This window comes from Leptopilina heterotoma, unplaced genomic scaffold (assembly GCF_015476425.1).
Source record: "Leptopilina heterotoma isolate Lh14 unplaced genomic scaffold, ASM1547642v1 Lhet_6, whole genome shotgun sequence".
NCBI lineage: Eukaryota > Metazoa > Arthropoda > Insecta > Hymenoptera > Figitidae > Leptopilina > Leptopilina heterotoma.
In genome coordinates this window covers 7,232,894-7,259,625 of record NW_025111137.1, presented here as the reverse complement: position 1 = coordinate 7,259,625, position 26,732 = coordinate 7,232,894, and the positions used below count along the sequence as shown (strand labels likewise).

At 27.5% G+C, this 26,732-nt stretch overlaps 1 protein-coding gene across 2 annotated transcripts in view; it reads left to right on the top strand.

The window, feature by feature from the left end:
* LOC122509142 overlaps nt 1-26,732 on the top strand; it is a 383,804-nt gene that overhangs the window by 13,786 nt on the left and 343,286 nt on the right. For both annotated transcript variants that reach the window (XM_043622954.1, XM_043622955.1), the window contains exon 2: nt 9,605-9,790. In XM_043622954.1, coding sequence (XP_043478889.1) covers nt 9,605-9,790 — 186 coding nt within the window. The remainder of the gene's footprint in view (nt 1-9,604; nt 9,791-26,732) is intronic.

The window sequence follows — 26,732 nt, the reverse complement described above, 5'->3', positions numbered from 1 at the left end:
TGTCCTGCTATAGTTGATCGTTGCTTTGAAACGTACCGCATCGCCGCGGCTCTGTATCATGAATTTACACGCTCCCAATGCCTAAACGAGTCACTATAATGCAGCTTTCTTCTTTTCCACATGGACATTAGTACTCTCCTTTATTTATCATTTACAAGAAGCGGATTAAACCGAATTGATTTGTTTCATAATCATCTGTCGATTATGATCTTATACTAAATACACTCTTCTACTTAATTTTCAAAAATATTAACTTATTGCTACAACAATCTAACTAATTGTGTTAAGTTTCTTTTCGATAATACCATCTTCGTTCTTAATGGAAAAATATATCAACAAATTTACGATACCCCTATGGGTTCTCCGATATTACCACTATTTTCAAATATTGTCATCTACTAATAGAGTGATCAATTACTTTTCGAGCTATCCAATTGAACAAAAAATAAATATTGTTTATAATTTATTAGATAGAGCTATTTTATTGTCACATGACTCTATTCATAATATTCTTAAAGATCTTTAACTTCTGTTGTAAAACTAGGAAAAGGTGAAACAAACAAATGGAACGGTTAATAAGTCTTTGACTTCTGTTGTAAAACTAGGAAGGGATGCAACAAACAAATGGAACCAAACTGGTATCGTTTACAAATTTAGTTGTAATAATTGTTCTGCCACTTACATCGGTGAATCAAAACGTAGTTTGGAAAAAAAGAATTAAGGAACATATAAACAAAACAATTAAATCTGTGGTTAACGAACAATAAACTACGCTTAATTGGAATTGTTCTGGTAATAGATTAGGACCAGTAAAAAATTTGTTGACTAACAATTGTTAGTAAACAGAAGATAAAGTTCGCTCAAAAAATAATTTTTCATCTTCTGCTGATTATCGGCTGAGGTTACTTTTTATGAATTGTAAATTAAATTAATTTTGATGACCCAGATATTAATTGGAATTGTTCTAGTAATAGTTTAGGACCATTAAAAAATTTGTTGAATTGTTAGTAAACAGAAGATAAAGTTCGTTAAAAAAATAATTTTTCATCTTCTGCTGATTATCGACTGAGGTTACTTTTTATGAATTGTGAATTAAATTAATTTGGATGACCCAGATATTAATTTTTGACTGGAATTTCATATATAGTCTAAGCAAAAGCAGTAAATCAAAAATATTCTTTTTAATTGAATGCTTGACTGAACGATCATCCAGTCAAAGTTAGAGGTAAAATTCACACTCAAAATTCATAATAGAAGTACCTAAATTTAGTTTAAGTAATTATTTCGGTTCTGTATGTGTTTAGACGCAGAATTTAATGCGACTTCTTAAGACATTAACATTGCTTGGAAAGGTCCTTAAGACAATCACAGAATATAATTTGCTTCTTTCGTTATATCAGTCGGTGTTTATCTTTCTCTGATCGCGTGCAGGAATACGCGTGCGATTATCGCACGTGCTGAATTGCTTCTTGTTGGAGGGTTAGTGGCATTGTCTACAGTACTTTAAGTTAAAATTATTGTAGCAGTTGTCCAAACTTGATTTAGAGAAAAGTTCAGCCTGTGGTTCTCGAGCTAAGAACACTTTTTGAATAGCTGATAATTTTACAACCCCTCGATTGATTGCATTGATTACATTCGAAAATAATTTTATTTTCTGACAAAGTTTCATTTCTTACATTCTTTTCAAGATACTAGTATGTTTAAAACAGTCAACGCTATTATCTTAAAGCAAGTAATATATAACATTCGCAGTTTGTGTCCATCTGTTAAATCTCATCCGTCTCTATTTCCATTCTCCTCTGTCAAGATGAGAGAAATATCTCTGCTAGCAGTAAGGTCCAGGAATCTGGAACGAGATGGGATTTCGTTAGGTAGATTCGGGGGATAGAGTTGAGTCGTTGCGGATGTAACCGGAGCCAATGGAGAAGGGGGGTAAAAGGGGGTATTCAAACCTGGCAAGCAAGCGGACAACCCTTGCCCGGGGGTCCGTGAGACGGCAACCCGGGAAAGGGTATCTGTTGTCATGGTCCCTGATGCTCCATTATTGATTAAAGATGGCTGGTTGGATGGCTCACTCCCAGAACCATGACGCCATTTTAATATGCGCAATTATAATGTGTACCCAGACCACGCCAAGTAACTCTGAGAGTGTCTCGCTCTGTGACCCTGCTTCTTTGTTTGCCCGAAATCAGAGGGGAACTGAGTAATTGAGGAGTTAATTAGGACGTGTTTGGCACTTTAATTGGCTGGGTCGGTCAATACGCATAATTCGATAATTTCCCTTTTGTTATTCACTGAATATACATTATAGTGCAATGTTTATATAATGCAGAGACATTACAGGCATTTTTTAATTTGTAGAAATTATCGAAAACATACTTGTGCTCTGGGTTATTTCCACAGATAAACCCTGTTTAATAAATATGTTTATTTGAATATAAAAGTCTTCATGACAATTAGATCTGTAATAAGAAACATGAGTTTTCTTACAGACTAAATTACAAATCAAACCTGAATCCAGAGGGTAATAAAAGAACGGTTCCTTGCTTACAGATAACTGGTGAAAACTCGGCAGAACACAACATTTAGAAAACATTAGTTTTCAACAGAAACAATTTGGAAAAATTCATCGATACATATTGCCTCAATGAAAGACTGCCGGGGGCGTTTTTTTGCGAAAGGCTCTTTCTTGTATCTGGCAAAGAATTAATTAATGGAATATTACAGACAATGAATCATAATATATCAGATATTAAACACTGAATGGTATTATCTCAGACAAATAGTTACATCTTAGACATTAACTCTTCGTATCGAATGTCTCATGTTTTGTAACTTATAAACAAAGCGCATGCAGGCACGGCCAACATATACGCAAAGTCTAAAGAGTAAACATCTATTTTTCTGCCTGTTGAAGCGTCGAACGTGAGAATATATGAAATTACAAGCTGCGGGAAAATGCGCTGATCGATAGGAAGCAAGTGGGGCGTTATCGAAGGAGGAAGGCAAATATTGTGGACCCCTGTAGCGGAATTGTGAGAAGATAGGGTTGACGACAGCTCGTTAGCGCCATCCCGGCTTACAATGGCGTCGCGACGCCGTGATACCCGATAACGTGCATTACGTGGGCGTCACCGCGCACAATGCCAATACATGCCACAACGCGATGTCCCGCAAAACTTGGCATACAATGCCCGTAATAGGAGAATTAATGCGTATTGTGTGTGGTCCTCTGAACTCACCCGAGGGGCATCGCCAGATTACTGATAGTATTGTTCGCATATACAATTTCTACTCGCAATTAATTTGCCGAACAACAGTGCGCCTATATCGTTGCCCTGACATTTTTCAAGTATTTACTGACATATCGCGACGAGCTCTCATCCTGCGATGAAACATTGGGGTGGAGTTTGATATCTATTTATTTCCATTATGCCCTGTCAATATAAGAATTTTATTCACTTATAAACCGAGTAAGTCGTTTTGTATATTATCTTCTTATTTTTTTACATTCGTTTTATTCATAACCCTCTATGTAAAAAAATTTTTGGGGAATATTTCCAAAAAGTCTGTTGACGCAAAAGAAACTATAAATAACAACAAGTTTTAGGAAAAATTTTCCTTAATCTAAAATATTATAGCGATAGCTTGGTTATAGCTTGGTTATCTAATAAAAATAAAAAATGCCAGAAGGTGGTGTGCAATGGGAAATGATTTCCAAGTTTTTAAAAATTAAACAAGAGTATTATTGTATAAACTGCACCGCGATATTCACATGAAATGGTAATAATAATTTTTCAATATAAACGATAACAATCGCTGCTTATGGCTTGTTTGACGGAAGGCCCCTCGGCAGTAAGTTAAGCTCAGATCGATCGTAAGATGTATAATTAACATTAATTACATACTGATAAACGGGAGGTGGGGCGCGACACGAAAACCACTCACCCCCGGCGTACAATTAGAGTTTTTTTTTTTTTTTTCTCTTCACCGATTGATCGATAGATCGCTGTCGTTCGCACCTCTGACCTTTTCATTACCTTCGCAATTAGTGTAATCGTAACCACGATGCGTGCCACGCAGGATATAAATTGTTCTTAAGTGAAAGTACATCGCTGTCGAGCTTATTTTTTAAAATATACTCATATCGCTCGTTATTATTTCATTTTTAAATAGTCGGAGTTTACTTGATTTCAGAGATTATTTTCATCTTGAAACATTTTGATGATCAAAAATAATAATATTTTGTATAATAAAACTGCTATGTGCGAGGCTATGTGTCAATTGTAAGAGCTCGATTATGGAGAAATAATGTGAAAAATAAATTAGCTATTATCATGGTTTTTTGAATAGTCTTTGCCCTGGACTTCCGTGGGAACATGGGAAAATAGTTTCTTGGTTGCGGAGGGACACGTATATGCGCGCATACATTGCATTCGCGCCATGACGTGCCATTCCGTGTTTCAAGCGCGCCATCAAAGCAGAGAGTGATAATTATGCATTTTACCAAACATCACACTTACATCGAGCAATTTTGCGACAGGCATCAATTTACCGGCGACACGCTACCACATGTACTCCTTTTCCTACGACCGAATCAGACTTGTGTTCGATCTCAAGTAAATTCCCCATCGCATACCCTCGACCTCTGTGATATATTCAATAGCTTATGGATTCATAAATATATTCCACATCCTTCAATCATTTGAAGTTAATTACAGGAGCGAAATTTTTGCGTTTTCGAATAAATCACTAATTGTAAAATGATTCGTTTCTTATTTTATATAAATTTTGTCTTAAGAGAAGATAATTTTGCAGTAATTTCATAAAGTTGATTGTTGAAGTTTGCAAGTTTTCCTGATTATAGGAAAATGGATATTCGTACAGAAAAGTACAAAGTCGTCAATACCCTGAGACGCGTGTAACCTGTCATTTAGCGGCACTCGGTGCGCTTTCGAAGAGTGTCATTTGCAAAATGAAGGAACGCCTGCTTCCTGTGGGAACTCTACATCCATTTATAAGAAGCACTTAAATTGAAAGTAGAGAAAAGTAACTGGTCACGATGATCGAGTGATTTATAATTAGACGCTTTAGATGTTCATTCCTCACAGAGTTGCTTTACAATGTTTATGATATAATGGGTGTTTCTGAACGTACCCCATGATATTAATTATCCCTTCAAGTTTCTTAAAATAGATAACACAATAGAATCGAAAATAGAAATTAAAAATATAGAAAAATTATTATAATAGATGTAAATGTTTTTTTTTATTTTAGATATAGAAGAATTATTCAAGAATAAGCCCTCAATGGTATATTTAAGGGATGAGAGCAAAGCAAAGGCAATCCAATTAAAATTCATACTCAAATAAATAATTATCAATCTGAAATAAATCTTCGCGGGATGAAAAAAATAGCGGTCGGCTCTGGGGTCAGTTTGCAGAGTGGGGAGGCGTGCGTAACCCCTCGGAGGCACGTGAGCGTGTAGCTACATCGTTATTTACCATTTTATTCATTATCTTTTCCACGGGGTTGCCGGACCATTCGTGCACACATGCAAGAGGGTTCCGCACCGTACGTTGTGCCTTTGACGTATGTGTACCGAATACGCAATTACACGACGAACATCGTGGAACTTTAATGATGGCGAGGCGAGGTCGCAGAAAACTGAGACTTGGCTATATAGTATAGTATATAAAGTCAGCAGCGCAAGGTTGTTGCAATATAACGAAATCGATATTTTCAAGGCTCAATTCATCCTTAAAATTGACGAAGATAATAATCACAGCGGCGTTCGTCGACGGTATTAATTAACATTGTGTGTAATAAAAGACAAGTTTTACGCGGTGTAATCCTACGGCAATTACTCGGATTAACCGCTGTCCTTTCTCTAGAATTAAATCATGTGCAGGTTAATGATATATCTCTTAGGAAAAATAAGTTTCAAATTTTTAATTCTATCGCAGAAAATTATACCTGATATTATAATGAATCAATAGTTTACACTTGTTTGGAAATAACCTACTTAAAACTATTAGAGAATGAAAATATTCTTGGGAGCAAAAAGTTAGTTATACTTTAGATACTTTTTAGCTATACTTTAGCTATACCTCAATTCTATGAATTATATTTATTGTATAAATAGCAATTTTTTTTAACCCTTTAATTCCCCAGTGGTTTTGATCGAAACGACTTTAAATTCAAAAATCTATAAATTTGTCAAAAATTAAAATTATATTCTTGTTTCCTAAACAGAAGTGACTTGGAAATTTAATCAACTTTTTAGAAAAATTTTATAAAATAATAAATTAATAACAATATAACCAAATTTGTTTTTGTAAGATTTGCAAAAACTTACCAAAATATAAAGAAAAAATTAATATTATATAATTATTATTATACAAATAAAAATATACCCATTTTGTTTGCAATATGCTTTTTCTATAACAAATTTAATTTGACTGATCTAAATTATTGTGCATATTATTCTCCTTTTTATTTATAAAAAATACTAGAAAATTGTTAATTGTTAGTAAAATTTTTATTAAGAAGTAGGAAATATACCAATTTTAAGCATAATTTTTATTTCTCAATAACAATATTGTTTACAAACTAATTTTTTTTCTTTTTGGGAAAAAAAAACATTAGATATTCCCGTTTCTTAATATTTTTGTAGAAAATTTTCAATTTTCATAAGGAAATAATTTGCATCAATTCTATTTCTTAATTTCAATTGTTTTAATAAAATTCAAAGTTGTTTAAAGAATGTTTCATTGAAAAAATGTTCTGTTAAATTTATTTACGAATATCTTCAATTGCAAAATTATTCGCAAAAAATAATTTCTTTTTATAAATGTTTTAAATATTTAATTATTATTTTTTGATAGGAATTAAAATTCTTCAAAACATTCAAATTTAAACCTTTTTAAAATTAATTAACTTTAGAAAGGAGAAGTATTTCATTATTTAAAAAGATAATTGAATTTTTGACAGTTAATTTTATTAAAATATTTGAAAATAATTGAAATTTTAATCGATTTTTTTAAATTTTGGAAATAATTGAATTATTGCAAAGAATTTTATTATTTCTGAAAATAATTGAATTATTGAGAAGAAACTTATAAAAAATTTGTAAATATTTGATTTTATGTGAAGTTTTTATTATTTATGAAAATAATTAAATGTTTGCGTAGAATTTTGATAAAAGTGTTTTTAAATAATTTAATTCTTTTGGGTAATTTTTTTAAAATAATAAATATTGAAAATCATTGAAATGAGAAAAACTTTGGAAAATAATTGAAATTTTGACAAGAATAATAATTTATTTTCAGCAATCATTTGTAACTTCTTTAAAATTCAATTTTTTTTGTATTTTTTTAACTAAAATTCTTTTATAAATCCATTATTTTTATATAATTAATTAAAAAATATATATTATTGACAAATTTATCTGATTTCAGAAGATTTTGAATTATTAAAATTTTTCAAAAATCTAAATTCATTAAAATTTCTAATTAAATTCATTCAACATTGAAATTTTATAAAATTTCAATTTAAAACCGTTTGAAGTTCATTTATTTATGAAAATTGTAAACGCATCTCTTTTCAAATTGAAAATTAATTTTGAAATATTTAAGTTTATTCATTAAATAATTTTTTTATTTCATGATAGTTGTTCAAGATTTATAAGTTATTTAACAAATAATTTTTCTTAGAAATTGAAGGTTTTGTATTAGAATTCATGGTAATTTTATAGTTTATGAGTCAAACAAAAAGACAAAAAATTTAGAATTTTCTAATGAATTCTAAAAATTTAATTCTTTTTAGTACTTTTAATAAAAATTTCTGACTTTTTCCTGAATTCCCTGTCAGAGCATATGATTATTATAATTATAATAATATTAAAAATATATATTTCAATTCATATTTTATTTTTATAAAAAAAAAAATTGAATTAAAAATTTTCACGTTCTATAATTTTTAAAATTGCTAATTTTATTTAAAAAAGTGAGTGAGATGTCAGCCGCTCGAATTGCAAAAAATATAAATGCGCGAATTGTTGCTAGTTTAGATTAATTTGCTTGTAGAGTTTACTTGCGGTACACAAGGATACAATTTTACTTATACATGAAACTCTGAAATTTTAATTATCCCTTTGCAGCCTTTCATTTTTCTTTTTACACGAAATACTGTCTTCTTTCTCTTCTTTTTCACAGTTTGCTTTTTTTGCTGTTTTGAAATTATTTCACAAAAAATACTTCTTCAAATGAGAAATTATTTTAAAATTAAAAATAGTTATATATTACATGTATATAGTCGTAAATGATTAAATGATTTTTTTTTTATTATTGTTCCTGTTTTGAATACTACACATTACTTACGTCACAATAATTCATGTTCGAAACTGTTGGATCACACTCTTATGGAGAAAGAGTACAGAGATAAAAACTTGCGACAAGAAAGAGTGAAACATTAGTGTCATGGCTTGAATATAAGTCTCGCTTTAACGTAAGATAGATGATCAAGTCTTGACCCTAAGAGGAGAGAAGCTGTAGTGCCATGTGTGTGGTCTATTGTCACCGCGTTCCGTAATAGCAAAAAAAAGACTCCAGATTGACCTTCACAAAGAAACGTAATGAGTTTTTGATCTTAACAATGTTCAAATTATTTTCTCCGCATTATTACCATTTCGTAAAATAAATACAAAGCGTTTCTCTTGGAAGCATTACATAAATTTTTATATTAGTCCCAACCATTAAATACAGCTCTTAATTTTTCTTTTTCTTCTCATTTCAGAAAAAAGGAACAAATTTTCTGTCAATGTTTATATACACTTTTCATCTAAATCCTCACAGACTTCTTAAATAATTTGCAAATAATTTGCAAATCTTGAAAAATTCGTCTATTTATACAATTGCAGAAACACTCAATTCAGGTATAAATATTTGCTCGACTAAAAAGCATAAATTAGTTCGATTTCCTGTTTTTGTAAATTGGAAAGATCTTGCGATTGAAGAAAAATAAGTGAAAATTTAATACATATACAGACCACACGGAGAAAATGTCGAAGGTGGTCTGGCGAGTGTCTCTTGTCACTTTGCTGAAATTAACGTCTCGCCACAATAATAAACCGAGGATTCGCATCCTACACATTTCAATAGGTTTCTGGAATTTGGTGGATTTTCTTTCAGTTATATATAAATATTTGATAACAGGACGGTCGTTCAAGTCATAAAAAACATAAATATTATTTTCCGTTACTATGAGCAGACCACCGGTTGTGTGAAGTTAATTCCTAATTTACAATGATTATCGCAAATATCGGCGGCTTTCATTTTCATAAAGTTTACTTCTCCACCAAATCAAACACAGAATTTAGTTAGAAAAATTGAATTATTTATTTTAGATAATATTTTTATACTTGAATTACGTTATGTAAATTCAAATCAATTAAAGAAATAAATTTAAATTTATTAAAGAAATAAGAAATAAATGTTTAACTAAAAAGAAGATATGCATTAAATGTTTCTACTATCTACAATTTTTTAAAAATACGTTGATTATTTAATTTTTAATTAAGAAGTACAATTCTTTTGTGTTTCAGTGGCCAAACTGGTTTTTACGTCCGGAAATCCCAGTGAGCGTTCCTCTCTCAAATCAGGTGTCAAATTCCAATTACACATTGACGAGTTCAACATTGTCGAGGAATCATCAAGACCCTACGAAATTATCTAAAGCGTCATCTCTGAATAGCAGCAAAGTGCATGGACAGACTCCAATTATTTGCTCGGTAAGACAAAATTAATTTAATACTCAATAAAATGCAATTGACAGTGAATTAATTTTATAATACGTAATTATTTTATTTATTTTTCTTTAAATTCATTAAAGATACTATAAATGTTACCCTACTGAAATGTTTATAGTTTTGTAGAAACTTTTCTATAAATTCTGTAAATTAGCAGTAATCGATTTGGAACAGTTTCTCTCATAATTTGACAAACCTCATAAGCATAACTTAAAAATATTAAAAGTGTCGATTTACTTACTTTTTTTCGATACTTTTTTTAAATACGGAAATATGTTTTCTAATACGTCATCATTTAATTAAGATATTTCGTTTTTTCACCCGAGAACAGAATTTATTACGATTACAAAGCGCAAATTTGCCTTGAAAAATGGTTTTGACCTAATATATATTGATTTTGAAAATTCTATTTGCTGAGTTCATAAAAATAAGATGTAAGAGCGCTTTATGCCTTAATATTAAATTCGTTACGGATACTTTGCGGCTTTATGCGGCCCTGTGAATGGTGTAATATACGAGGGCGGTTTACTTCGAAGGCCCCCCTGAACATAATGAGCTTTTTATTTCGCGCTCATCGTGCGCGAGAAGACCAACTGGAAGCTGTTTAAACAACCGTGAAAAAAGATTTCGAAATGGTTTGGCACTTTATAAAAAATATATCCCCTTTTTCCCCTTTTTAAATGCAACGTGGATTCCACACGTATTCGCAAAGCTGCGACAAAGGACTATAGGAACGAGTCTTTTTTTTTTTTTTAATAAACCAAGTCAGTTTAGACTTTAGAGTCAAATCGCGTCAACCATGAATACATTTTTTTTATAGTTTTGGAAAAGTCAAAACATTTATGAAAATCTGTAGTTCACAGCAAACCAAAAAAACACTTTTAACCGTTTTTCAAAATTTTAAATATTTATACCTTTTTTTTGTAATAAAAAATTTTTGCATTATTTAAGAAAAAAATTAATAACTCATTACTGTTTTGCTAGAAATTAATGGCAATTTTTTTTTAAAACAAACTAATGAATAATGATACTCAAAAATTTTCAATTTTTAAAAAGTTTATTAAAATCTTAGGAAATAAATTTTCCTTGCAATTTTAAAATTAACAAATTTTGTCACTCTGTCATCATAATTATGATAAAAATTGAAGACTTCAGTCTGATTTGATTCAGAGTGATTTTTGTTAAATGAAGTGTGCGATGTATTAAAACTGTATCCGCTAATATTTTTAGATTAATTTTGCATAATGGTTAGGATAATAAATTCTTTCTTGTCCAATAGAGAGTTAAATCAGCATAAAATTCTTGCTTGAATAAATTTTATAATAAAGCAACTCTATCAGGGCTCGAAATATGTCCGTAAATCTTGTAAAGGTCCGTAAAGTCCATAATTTGATTAAAAAAAGGCAAAAAGTTCGTAAATTGTACGATATAATTTGGAGAATTTTAGAGAAATTACAAATTATTGTAAAAATTTTTAAAAAATCCCCATCAAAATTTCAATTATTTTTATAAATAATAAAATTCTTATCGAAAATTCAATTATTTTCAAAAATGTTAATCAAATTCTTGGCAAAAATATCAATATATTTTCAAAAATTTTCAATTTATCTATTATTTTAATAAAATTTCCCAAAAAGAATCCAATCATTTAAAAAAATTTTTAATATAATTCTACGCAAACATTTAATTATTTTCATAAAATAATAAAAATTTCATTTAGAAAATCAATTATTTAGCATTTATTTATAAATTTTTTCGCACTATAATTCAATTATTTTTCTAATTAATAAATTTTTTGCAGGGATTCAATTATTTTTCTAAATAATGCAATTCTTTTGTGTAATTCAATTATTTTTATAAATACACAATAAAACTCATCGCAGACTTTGAATTATTTTTAATACAATTTTAATGGAATTTCTCGAAAAATGTAATTATTTAAAAAAAATTTTATTAAAATTCAGGAAAGAAATTCAATTAATTTAAAAGCCTTTGCTACAATTTACTTATTAGAATTCAAGTATTATTTTTAATACAGTTTTGATTAAATTTCTTCAAAAAATTAAATTATTTTCAAAAATTTTAATGAAATTCTTTGTAACAATTCAATTTTTTTTCAAAATAATTTTAGTAAAATCCTTCACAGAAATTTAATTAATTTCAAAAATTTGTCAAAATTCAATTATTTTCCATGTTTTGTATTTCAATAAAATTTCAATTCAATTCAATTCTAATTTTAAAAAGAAATTTTAATAAAATCCGTCTCAAGAATTCAATTATTTTCAAAAATAATATAATTCTTCGCAGAAAAATTTTTCTTCAAAATTCAATTATTTGCAAAAATTTTAATAAAATTCTTGGCAGAATTTCAATTACCTATTTTTAATACAATGTTCATTAAATTACTCGAAAAATGAAAACTATTCTTAAAAATTTTATTAAAATTTGTCAAGAGCATTCAACTATTTAAAAATTCACTTTCTATAATTATTTAATGTTGATAAAATTCTTTATGAAAATTCAATTTCAAGAAATATTCATATAATAAAATATTTATTTTTGTATTTAAATAATTGAATTTTCGTCGAATTTTCCAATAAAAATTGATTTAATGAAATAAATTTCGGTTAAAAACAAATAAATTTGAAGATTCTTAAAACGCTTTTAAAAATTTTTTTAAAAATAATGGATTTATAAAAAATTTTTAGTAAACAACAACAAAAAAAATTGAATTTTGGAAAAGTTACAAATTATTGCAGAAATTCAATTGTTTTCAAAAGTAATAAAATCCTTCGCAGAAATTTAATTATATTCAAAAATACTAAAATTCTTCTTAGGAATTCAATTATTTTCACAAATAATAAAACTCAATGCAGAATTTCAATTATTTTTAGTACAATTTTAGTCAAATTTCTCGGAAAATGTAATTATTCTTAGAAATTTTATTAAAAGTTGTCGAAAGAATTTAATTATTTAAAAATATGTTGATAAAATTCTCTATGAGAATTGAATTTTAAAAAACAATTAATTGTTCAATAAATAATTTTTAAATACCCAATGATTGAATTTTTATAGAATTTTCTAATAAAAATTGATTTAAAAATGAATTTCAGTTAAAATTTTTGATAATAATTGATTATTAAAAGTAATATAGCATAAATTTCTAAAAATAATTGAATTTTGAAATGAATTTTTTTGAAAATGTGTAATTGAATTTTTTTATATTATTTGAAGTTTTTTTTCTAATATAAAAATATTTAATTGGAGAATTTACAAATAATTGAAATTTGTAAAATTGAATATTGTTTTAAGTAAAATGTTTTTTTATTTGACTTGGACTGGTTATATTTTTGTCAGTAATCGGTCCATAATTTTTCATTTTTGGTCCGTAAAGTCTGAATTTTTAAATACTTTCACTGGTTCGAGCCCTGAAGTATATATTCGAAGTTACAAATAAGTAGAAAAGGGCTTTACAAGTGAGACATAACCATTAGATGCTGTTAAAAGCTATTGCTTTTTAATTCTTCCATACTATTACTACAATATATAATTATTAAATTATTAAATAATAATTATCAAATTATTAAATAATAATTATCAAATTATTAAATAATAATTATCAAATTATTAAATAATAATTATCAAATTATTAAATAATAATTATCAAATTATTAAATTAAAATTACGTGTGCAGAAAAAATATTTAATTTTATCAGACGATGCGTCTATGAGAAAGCGTTATACGCTTATGAAGGAAATACAAAAATATATGCACTCGAAATAGTTTTTCACACGCATTGTTAAATTTGAATGCAAGTAGAGAAGCGAAAAGTTGTACCTAACCTGAAAATGAAACGATAGCGAAAAGTGAGTTGGTAACGCCCTTAATGGCCAGCGACACGGCACGTTTACCGTGCTAACTGATCGATATTCAATTTACAGTTTTGTCACAATGCTATTGCGTTTCGAGGAACGAAGGCGCCTGCTGGAAGTCGTTCGTCAACGTCGACAAAAAGCGTCGAGAAGTGAATTATATAACGTTAGGTTGGCGTCTATAGTTTAAACGACTTCTGTCACTGGTGTACTCGTTAGTGCACACTACACTTATACATAAGACAAAGTAATACTCCTCATAGGAAAAGAATTGCCTTAATATTTAATATTTAATTTTCTACTTAAATTTTTTATGAAAAAAAAAAAATTTTTTTCATAACAAATTTTGAATTCAGTAAGAATATTTATTTCGGTATAAAAGCGTTCGGTAGAAATTTTTTTGCGTATAATATCATTCAGTAACAAATTTTTCGGGCAAATTAATTCGGGGAACGTTCCTTTGGTAAAAAATTTTTTGGTAAATTCGACATTCGGTAAAATTGATTCGTTGAATCAATTGCTTTGAATATTCAAAATTTCAAACTAATTTTCAATATTTCATTTTAATCCATTTATATTATTTTTAATTTAATATTTAAATATTATTTGAAAACTATATAATTATTTATTTTTTTAATATGCCTGTGTCTTGACGTGAAAAATGTATTTATACGCTGAAATTACGTAACATTATATTTACACTTTGAGATGCCCGTTTTACTACCTGAAGGGGGGGGGGGGCATTTGGGTGGAGTAGAAAGGTAGAAAAGCAAATGATCACCATCAGTGATGATTGGTGACCAAGAGAGGCCCTAATGACTATACGAGCGGTTCACTTTTTTTTGTCGTCCGAGATGAATACAGTTGCGGTACGGTATGTTATGTGAGTGGAAATTATGAGCAGCGGGTCGTCATAACGGAATCGCACTTTTGTCACAGAAAAATTTCATACCGAGAAATGAGCCATCTAATGTCCACTCAACGATGTTCATTTAATGCAGGTGCTCAAGTATTATAACTCCTGTGTAATTCTTCTCAAGTTTCTCCGTCAATTTTAAACTTAACAAGTTTTGCCCATCGAAGAGAAGAAAAAAAAATAAATAAACAGCATTTTTCTTCTAATGACAAAATTACAAATAATTGTGATTGGGTGTTTATAATCTTTCAAGATAAATTGAAATTGAAAATTTTTGTTCACATAGATAATTTCAGATATATACCGTTCATTCTAAAAATAGCTTTCAAGTAGGAAGTAAAAATTCTTCAATTTTTTTGCAATATTCGATTTTTTTTTTGTAGCATAATTTTTGTAATTATATGGAACGACAAAAGAATTTTTGTGAACGCAGAAGGTGTTACTTATTTGGTTATAGCCAGCAAAAAAAAAAACTCAATTCTCCGGTTCTTTAACGACGCTCTTGAGAACAAAAAAAAACTCGATCTATCAAATTGTCATTCTCAGAGGCCTTTCTTATTTCATAACTCCTGCCACCTTGTACTAATAAGCAATTTTCTTTGAGCGTTCATCTTAAAAAGTGGGTATTAACTATTTAAAGTGAGATTGGTGACTAGTCAAAAAATGAAGAAAACGTATTTCTAATTCATTAATAAAAATTGGTTTTTTTTTTTGTAACAATGAATTTTTTTTTGTGTCAGAATATCAAATTTGAGGTGTACACTCAAGCATCGTGGACAATTAAAGATTCGAGACAGGCAATCGGATAGATAATAACTATTGGATTTTTGTTGCTTCCTTTTATTAGGGTCTGGTCTCTCCGAGAGTGAGTTTACTAATAAGTCATTTGCCGCGCTTTGGATGTCGCCGCCTGGCATATAAGGGTTCCCTTGTTGCGACATAGAACGACGTTTCATTAACCTAAGATTCTTTATCATCTTTGTTAATTATTTCCAAGAAATTATACAAATGAACTTTTTTCTAAAAAACATATTCAAAAACTGTACCAAAAGATAATGAAAAAAAATGCAATTTTTGAGAAAAGAATTCTAAATTTTTAATCCGCATTTAATCATGCACGCAGTCGATTAATCAATCACGTTAATGGATAGAGAAATCGTGGGAATAGTCTGTATCTGTGCATATCTGTAAAGGCTGTACATTTGCCGTTCGGATCAATTAGAGACAGAATGAATAACATGTGCCGCGTATTATTTTAAAATAATGCTCACTCTATAACAATAAGCTATTACACCTCGTCGTTAATCGAGTTTACATCGTCTTGCATTGTTGAGCATTTCGCATATATATATATACTCATATCACGCTTCAATGCATCTGTGAGACGTGCGATCAAACTTCAAAATCAATAACATTTTTCTTCGTTGTTAACACATAATCAATTTCTATCTGATTTTGCTCAAATCTCTACAATTTACAATTTTTTTTTTTTATTTAAAGAACAATACGTCAGTTTGTCTCTAGAAAAAATTTATTTTCCTGACAAACTCATAAAATATATATATTTCAATTCCTTTTTTTCCCGCGATTAGAATTTTAAATTATTCCACTTTACCTTTCGAAAGGAAATATAATCATATTAATTGGGTAAAAGTATCTATTTTCTAATTAATAAAATTAACAAGCATTATGTAAAACTTAAACTTTGTATAGAAAATATGAAAGAAATCTTTCACATTTCATCATACTGTGAGCAAAGAAAAAATTTTTGGGGTAATTTTAGCAAAAATGTTTTGGAAGTACACTACTTTTTTAACCTTTTTTTTATCTTTTTTAAATAAATATTTAGTCATTATAATTTTTCTATAAGAATTAAGATTTTCAAAAATTTTAAATAATAATAAATTTTAAATAATAATAAAAATTTCACATAAAATTAAATATTTACAAATTTTTTATAAGTTTCTTCTCAATAATTCAATTATTTTTCAGAAATAATAAAATTCTTTGCAATAATTCAATTAATTTCAAATATTTTAATAAAATTACTGCCAAAAATTCAATTAACTTTTTAAATAATGAAATTTTTCTCCAAAATTCAATTATTCTTAAAATTTTTTTAAATTTTGGTTAAAATGTCAATTATCTTTATAAATAATAAAATTTTTCTCCAGAATTCAATTATTTTCAAAAATAATAAAATTCTTTGCAATAATTCAATAATTTCCAAAATTTAAAAAAATCGATTAAAATTTCAATTATTTTCAAATATTTTAATAAAATTACTGTCAAAAATGGAATTAACTTTTTAAATAATGAAATTCTTCTCCAAAATTCAATTATTCTCAAAAATTTTTTTAATTTTGGTTAAAATGTCAATTATCTTTATAAATAATAAAATTTTTCTCCAGAATTCAATTATTTTCAAAAATTTGAATAAAATATTTGCGAAATTTCAATTATTTACAAATTATTATCTCTATAAGTAAAAAAATTAATTATTTCCATAAATAATAAAAATTTTACAGGAATCAGGAATTGAAATATTTACAAAAATTTTTATAAGTTTCTTCTTAATAACTCAATTATTTTCAGAAATAATAAAACTCATCACAAAATTTCAATTATTTTTAATCAAATTTTAATCAAATTCCTGGAAAAATGTAAGTATTCTAAAGAATTTTATTGAATTTCTTTACAAGAATTAAATTATAAGAAACATTCAATTATTCAATAAATAATTTACTTTTGTATTTGAATAATTCAATTCTCGTAGAATATTCTATTAAAAATTGATTTGAAAATGAATTTTAGTTTAAATTTTAGATAATAATATCGAAAAATAATTTTGAAGAAGTTACAGTAACAATATTCTTATAATACAAAATAATGATTTTAACACTCGATCCTCTATAATTTATTATAAAACATGAAGAAATCGATCACTCCGAGTCTTCGACTCGGAGTAATCGTTATCTTCATGTTTTATAACAATATTTCTAAAGTTGATTAATTTAAAAAAGTTTTGAATTTGAATGTTTTGAAGAATTTCAATTCCTATCGAAAAATAATAATTAAATATTTAAAATATTTATAAAAAGAAATTAATTTTTGCGAATAATTTTGCAATTAAAGATATTCGTAAATAAATTTAACAGAACATTTTTTCAATGAAACATTTTTTAAACAACTTTGAATTTTATTAAAACAATTGAAATTAAGAAATAAAATCAATGCAAATTATTTCCTTATGAAAATTGAGAATTTTCTACAAAAATATTAAGAAACGGGAATATCTAATGTTTTTCTTCTCAAAAGAAAAAAATGATATTGTAAGCAATATTGTTATTGAGAAATAAAAATTATGCGATGCAGCAGGGAACTATTAAGTGTTTTGGATCCTTATCAAGGATGCAATAAAGATCACTTAACACTCAATCAAGAATTTAATAGAGATAAATCATAAAATTTTCATATAATTGAGAAAAATTTTCGGAGAAAAATGCCAGAGAGAGAGAGAGAGAGAGAGAGGGTATTGACAAAAAAATTCTCTTGAATCGATGGGTAAAAAATGATCGATTTGTTATTTTATTCTAGCAAGTGAATCCTTCGACTTTTACTGGTTGGTATGAGCCGTCGGGTATTCAGCACTACTACAAACTTCACTTCCACGCCAACTCCGAGTCACGACCTACTAATGAATGATTATGCTACAATTTGCCCCGGGACGGCAGCAGCTATCGCAATTTATTAAATTACAGTGATTCCTACCTCGACGCGCCATCAACCCTGGCATCCGGTAGTCGCGTGTCGTTTTACCAAGATTTTCCCCTTGGATATTCTATCGATTTTCATTTTTAAGACAATATCAAATAACATTCCTCCCATCTAGGCTCTCTTCATTAGCATTCAATTCCGTTATTGGAAAGAATTTGTTACATTGCCGCTTCTGGTTTTTATTTATATTCATAAATATATGATTACTTCCTGCGCGCGGCGAGCAAGCGGCGAGCAGGCGAGTTTAAGGACAGTGCGGTTCCAATATATGAATCAGTAGTGATTGAATTGGAAGAAGAGACGAGCGATGGATGTACGAAAGAGCACTTATGGGAATGCGCGACGGAATTGTTGCGTGTCCAGTGCGAGGTTGCTCATAAACAACGTGCCATTAATTTAACACGAAGAATGCCCAATATCCTTCGAAGGATTCACAACAACCGATGCAACCGATAGGCAGCTAACGCGAGGATAAAATAAGTTTAGGGGCGTGAAATTGGTAGTAATTTTACAAGCCATAACGATCTACTAAATCTGTAAAATAATTAAGGGCGCAGATGTTTCTTACCAAGTTCTCATCCCCCACTATATCCGTGCAAAATTTCTACCTTAAAATCTTTACCTCATCCCTTTTCGCCATATCTATGCAGCTACGCAGAAGTTCTGAGTCGCACAAGAAATCACACTGTAAAAAATATATTGGTTTTTCCTCTCACATTTCTTACCTAATTTCTCTAATTATTTTGGATTTGGGTAAAATCGTTTGTACCCAAAACTTTTGGTAATTCTACAAAAAATTGTGAAATATTACCACAATAGGCAAATTTTGATTATTTATTGAAGCTATACGATTAGATTGTTTGGTCAATATTGGTAATTTTTCTCTGTGCCTATACTTTTAATCTAGCCCATAAACTAATAATTAAAATTAATTACCAATTACGCATGGGACGCTAAAATAAATTTTAAAAAAACTTTAGAGAATGAATGTATTTTTTAACCTTTTAATCTGTCACATAGTAACGGTATTTAAAAAGGCGCTTTTACAAAAGTGGTCAATTATCATTATACGACATGTAATTATAGCTTTCCTATATAATCGATTAAACATTACTGATAAACTAAACGCATTTTAACATTGGAAAAATGATAGGGAAGAGTGCCAATCAGTAGGTCAGATTATCTGAGGTATAATTAGAAGAAAATTTTAAGTAATACAGGTAATTAATTACACTTACATGCATTTACAAATACAGTAGATGCATTTTTAACACACTCACACACTCTTTCGCTTGAAACGCGTATATTTTTGAAGCAAATAACACAAATAACGTCAAATTGTAAAATAGGTGGGCAATTCTACGTGAGATTTCAGTCGACCTCTTAAAATCGGCCAAAAATATTTTTTTTCTATTCTGTATTGAAAAAAAACAGATACGTATTTTTTTATTATTTTTTTGGAGGCCAAATTTTTGAGTTATGAATTTTCAAAATTTTCGCTTTTTAAATGTAGGTATATTTTTAATGTCAGATAACTAAAAAAATATTGCTTCTTTTCATTTTTTGACAAGAGAAAAAAAGTTTTGTTTTTCTCTCTACTTTTGAATAATCATAACAAAAAAATTTTTTTTTCATTTTTTATTAAAAAAATAAAAAAATTTTATAAACAAATTAATTTTTTTTAACTTTGGGTATGATAAATTTTTAATTTTCTTTTTTTAAAACATACCTGGAAATGATAAGAAGGTTTTGCAAAAAGTTTCAGAGTGGGCCTGACAAGTTTGATGGGTCCAAAAAAATAATTAAGCTCTCCGTGCAGGTCTCACGCACGTGGCACAATGGGATTTTTTTACAATTTATTATTAAAAATTGTTTAGAGCCTTAAAATTCAATAATAATCAAAATCCGATAAAATTTGTAGGCTCTAGACAATTTTTAATAATAAATTGTAAAAAAATCCCATTGTGCCACGTGCGTGCGACCTGCACGGACAGCTTAATTATTTTTTTGGACCCATCAAACTTGTCAGGCCCACTCTGAAACTTTTTGCAAAACCTTCTTATCATTTCCAGGTATGTTTTAAAAAAAGAAAATTAAAAATTTATCATACCCAAAGTTAAAAAAAATTAATTTGTTTATAAAATTTTTTTATTTTTTTAATAAAAAATGAAAGAAAATTTTTATTGTTATGATTATTCAAAAGTAGAGAGAAAAACAAAACTTTTTTTCTATTGTCAAAAAATGAAAAGAAGCAATATTTTTTTAGTTATCTGACATTAAAAATATACCTACATTTAAAAAGCGAAAATTTTGAAAATTCATAACTCAAAAATTTGGCCTCCAAAAAAATAATAAAAAAATACGTATCTGTTTTTTTTCAATACAGAATAGAAAAAAAATATTTTTGGCCGATTTTAAGAGGTCGACTGAAATCTCACGTGGAATTGCCCAGGTATAATACAAGTTTACTCGATTAAATAAAATGTAATTTCATTTCTAATTGGAACACATTTTCTATGGCATTTAATTTGGTACATACATCTACAGATTATAATAATAATAATAATTATTATTACAGAAATAATTATTTTAATGCCCTTATTTTCTCATATTCTGACCAAAATATACTTTCTTGAAAATGTAATTTACTATTCATTTATTTAACTTAATAATATCGTAAATTTCCCACTGGTGTGTATTATTCAATTAAGTAATTTGTATAAATATGAATAAAGTTGAAATTCAAAGAGTTAATATTAGAAAGGATCTTTAGAAGTGCAAATATTTCGATAGTCCAATAAAAGTGTACAAACCTCCCTCTTCATTTAACTCAAGTGCCATCGATATTCAATGGAAATCCTTTTAAATTCTTTGTACGAGCCAAGAGGGTGCTCAGCATCCCTGCCAAAAAATATAAAGAAAGAGGGAGAACAATAATGTTTTAAACGACTAGCAAAAGAATTGCATTTTTTACGAATTTGAAAATATTTTTTGTATAAAATCTATAATTAAAAGTTTTCAAAAAAAAAAAAAAAATATTTTTACACAAAATTTTATTGAATAGTTGTAAAAATTATTTATTCAAAAAAATCCGACATTCACTGTGATTTTCATTGCTCATGCAAATTGAGTAATCAAATTAACGTCATTTGAAATAATCGTTACGTAATCAACCAACAATTTTGATATTAAACACAGTAATTGTCACGCAGCTTTTGCGATTTATCGCATGTCGCCTTGTAACTCTTAGATTAATGACCCCTAACGACCCACGGTGCTTTATTCGTGCTTTTTTCACGCGACTATATGACCGCATCGTCGTTGTTGATTGTCGCCTGCAATTTTATGTAAATGCCGTGTAATCGAGGACACGAACCCAGCAATAACTTCATTACTCGCACTAATTATGGAAAATTAGCGTTGTTAATTACATTGTCCGACTCTCGATTAAGATTTAATCGATAAAACCATCATTTGAGCTTTGAGCGAGCCTCAATCTTCTAATGTTGATAAAGAAAAAAAAAAAATTAAAATTGAAAAATTCTTGGGAAATATGGCTTTCACTCTTTGATATTTATTTGCGATATTTTACGCAGGTCAAAGTCGTCGTCATCGTTTTGTAAAACAGTATTTATGTACGTGCGTTCTCGAATTGTTAGACCGTAACTTAATCCACATTGATGGGTTGCAATAATCTCAAGATTAAACGACTTATAAACATTGCTATTAAAATTTACATTCTTGTGCCGAGTTAATGGAATAAAACCTAATAACCCATTAATGCCTCCTGTTTCTGTCTCGCTTCATGATGATGGTTTTTACTATTTCAAACTAAACAGTAATCACATGACTTTTCCGGTCTTCTTGATTAATTAGACTCTCTGGATGTTGCTCAAGAAAAGTTAATTTTCTCTACTTGCTTTTATGGTTTATCATTGCTGCATTAAATTCGTGTATACAACCATTGAATCCGATCGGTGCCATCTTTCGTAATAAAGAATTTTACTTTAGAAACATTTTTCATCGAAAATAACTTATAAGGAGTAAATTTTATTTATAAATAGAAATTAAGTAATGTGTTTTCATGTCGCTAATATAGCACTAAATTAGAAACTTGATTTAAAAAAATAAAAGTCATTGCAGGGCCCGAATCAGTGAAAGTATTAAAAAATACTCATTTGCGGACCAAAACTGAAAAATTACGGACCAATCACTGGCAAAAATATAACCAATCCAAGTCAAATAAGAAAACATTTTACTTAAAACTATAAATTAAATTTTTCCATAACTATAAAACATGAAGAAATCGATCACTCCGAGTCTTCGACTCGGAGTGATCGATTTCTTCATGTTTTATAATAATTACAAATGGCCGAGTAATAAAATCATTATTTTTATATTATAAGAATATTGTACTTCTTCCAAATTATTTTCATCATTTCAATTCAATTATTATTTTCAAAAATTTTTAACTAAAATTCTACTTTAGATCAATTATTTTTAAAGATCGAAAAAGTTCTTCGGCAATTTTCAAATCCATTTGTTAACAATATTTAATTTCACGAAATTTCAATTATTCTTAAATTCTTCAATAAAATTTATATTAGATAATAAAAACGTCAAATAATATAAAAAAAAATTCAATTAAACTTTTTCGAAAAAATTAATTTCAAAAATCAATCATTTCTAAAAATTCACGCTATATATTGCTTTTAATATTCAATTATAATCTAAAATTTTAACTGAAATTCATTTTTATGAAATGAAAATCAATTTTTATTACAAAATTCTACGAGAATTCAATTATTTAAATACAAAAATAAATAATATATTAAATAATTGAATATTTTTCAAAATTGAATTCTCATTAAGAATTTTATCAATAAATATTTAAATAATTGAATTCTTTTGTCGAATTTTATTAAAACTTGCATGATAATAATTACTTTTTTCAAGGAATTCAATTAAAATTGTACGAAAAATAATTGAAATTCTGCGATGAGTTTTATTATTAATAAAAGTAATTGAATCCTTAAGAAAAATTTTATTACTCTTGAAAATAATTATGAATTTCTACAAGAATTTGTATTTTCTCCAAAATTAAATTTTTTTTAACTGTTTTTAACTAAAATTCTTCTACAATAAATTCATTATTTTCAATAATTTTTAAAAAAGTTTTTTGAGAATTTTCAAATTCATTTGTTTAAAATTAAATTTTACAAAATTTCAATTATTCGGAAATTCTTCAATTAAATATATATTCGAAAATAAAAACTTGAAATAATTTTAAAAAAAAATTCAATGACACTTTTTCAAAAGAATTAATTCTACAGAATTATGTGTTAAAAAGATGATAAATTCAGAATTTTGATGATTTTAATTTGAAACCTTTTCAAAATTCAATTATTTCTAAAAATTGACGCTATAATGCTTTTAATATCTAATTATACTTAAAGTTAACTAAAATTTTTCTATAAATCCATTATTTTTAATAATTTTAAAAAAAGTTTTTTGAGAATTTTCAAATTTATTTTTTAAATTAATTTTTATTAGCAAATTCTACTAGAATTCAATTATTTTAATAGAAAAAAAATAATTTATTGAATATTTGAAAGTTTCTTTAAATTTGTATTCTCATAAAGAGATTTTTTCAACAAATTTTTAATTAATTAAGTTCGTTTGACGAATTTTAATAAAATTTTTAACATTAATTACATTTATCGATGAATTGGATTAAAATTTTGTTAAAAATAATTGAAATTCTGCGATGAGTTTTATTATCTATAAAAATAATTGAATTTCTAGAAAGAATTTTATTATTCAGAGAAATAATTGAATCCCTGTAATAATTTTATTATTTATAAAAATAATTGAATTATATTACAAAGAAATTTATAAATAAATTTGTAAATAATTAAATTTTTGTGAATTTTGAGTAGAATTTTAATAAATTTTTTTTTAAATAATTAATTTCTTTCGGATAATTTTATTAAAATAATACATTTATATTAAAAATCATTAAATTGAGGAAAATTTTTGAAAATAATTGAAATTTTTTGAAGAATTTTATTAAAATTTTTGAAAATAATTGAATTTTAGAGAAGAATTCTATTTAAATTTTTGAAAATAATTGAATTTTGGATAAAAATTTTATTATTTACAAAGATAATTGGAATTTTGACGAGAATTTTTGTAAATTTTTTAACATTATTGAGTTTCAGCGAAGACTTATATTATTTTTCAAAATAATTGAATTTCAGAGAAGAATTTTATTAGAATTTTTGAAAATAATTGAATTTTGGATACAAATTTTATTATTTATAAAGATAATTGAAATTTTGACGAGAATTTTTGTAAATTTTTTAACATAATTGAGTTTCAGCGAAGAATTATATTATTTTTCAAAATAATTGAATTTCAGAGAAGAATTTTATTAGAATTTTTGAAAATAATTGAATTTCGGATAAAAATTTTATTATTTATAAAAATAATTGAAATTTTGATGAGAATTTAAAAAATTTTTTAACATAATTGAATTTCTGCGAAGAATTTTATTACTTTTGAAAATAATTGAATTTCTGCAATCATTTGTAACTTCTTCAAAATTAAATTCTTTAGTGTCTTTAAATAAAAGTCTTCTATAAATCCATTATTTGCAATAAAATTAATTAAACATAGATTGACAAATTTAACTAATTTCAAAAGATTTTGAATTATTAAAAATTTTCAAAAATCTAAGTTTTTTAAAAAATTTCTAATAAAAAGAAATTTTATGAAATTTTAAATTGAAACCGTTTGAAGTACATTTATCTATTAAAATTGTTACCTTAACTCTTTTAAAATTGAATTAATTTTGAAATATTAAAGTAAAATTATTCATTAAATAATTTATTTATTTTATGATAGTTGTATAAGATTTAAGTTATTTAAAAAGAAATTTTTGTCAGTAATTGAAAAAATTGAAGGTTTTGTATTAGAATTCGTGGTATTTTTATAGTTTCAGTCAAACAAAGAAGACACAGAAATTCAGAATTTTCTTATGAATTCTAGAAAATTAATCTTTTCGAGTACTTTTAATAAAAATTCCAAACTTTTTCCTGAATTCCCTATGTCAGAACAGAATATATGATTATTATAATTATAATAATATTAAAATGTTAAAAAAGTGAATTAGAACGAATTCTGTTAGGGATCCTTAGAAGATTCTGTACGGGAATTTTAAACTGAGGAGGGTCTTTCTTGCATGCAAACTAAACCTCTTTTGATTCTTCTAAATTCTGAAAAGTGGGGGTTAAAGAGGTTCGAAAGAGAGTCAAAATTTCGACTCGAGTAGTGACATATATATGACTAAAATATAAAACAAAAATAAAAAATAATACTAACAATTTGAAAATCAAAATACTAACAATTGTCTTTTCATCTTTTCGTTCACACAGTTTTCGCTCCTGCTTTTGACTATATGTTACTTTTTGGACAGTTCTGGGACTGCTGCACCTTAAAACTTGCTGCAAACAGCAGAAGAATTATTAAAAGAACCAATATTCTATCAGTGGAGAATATATTAAATTTGATATCTTTTTTAAGAAAAAGTATATACACGCCTCAAGGGGTTAACATGAGATGATCGATAGTGCATCTGAAATAACAATAACCCTTAATTCTCGCCCTCGTTCTCGCTGTGAGATGAAGTCCCTCTCTCACTTCCGAAAGGTCAAAAAAGTACGATAAACAATAACCGATTATATATTAACAACGTCCATTTCAAGTTGGCACAATTAAACAGATTCGAGAGGCGCGCCAATCTGCAGCAAAACACCATATACACACCTACGTTATATTCAGTTCCTCGCAGAAGAGCCTGGGGGCAATTTCACGTTTGTCTTAACTAGAAAGATGCAGGTGTATTCTTAATAGGGTGTGGTCCATCTATTCGCTAGAGCGGACATATTCGTTGTTACCAGAGGATCGTACCTCAATGCATATACATATATATATATATATATACACGCAGGGAGACCTTTTCAAAACGCAATCGCATTACGATCGGGAGAAATCGCTCGGTGCGAGAGAGAGAGAGAGAGAGAGAGAAATATACACGCCGCGCACGGTATCCACTTTGGAGCAAATCCTACAGATATCCGACTACGCCTACTCCGCACTAACTTATTACGCAATTATTATTGTGCGATGCATTCGTATCGCTAGTAGTCTTCTCAAGTAATGATGCTGAACCCCGTGGGAAATAAGATCTCGAACTTATATTATATATGTTTACTAGAACGCCACCCAGTCGTCCATAAAAATTTCACGCGTCCTGGAACCATCATCAGATGTCGTAAATTGGCTCAAAATTTCTAA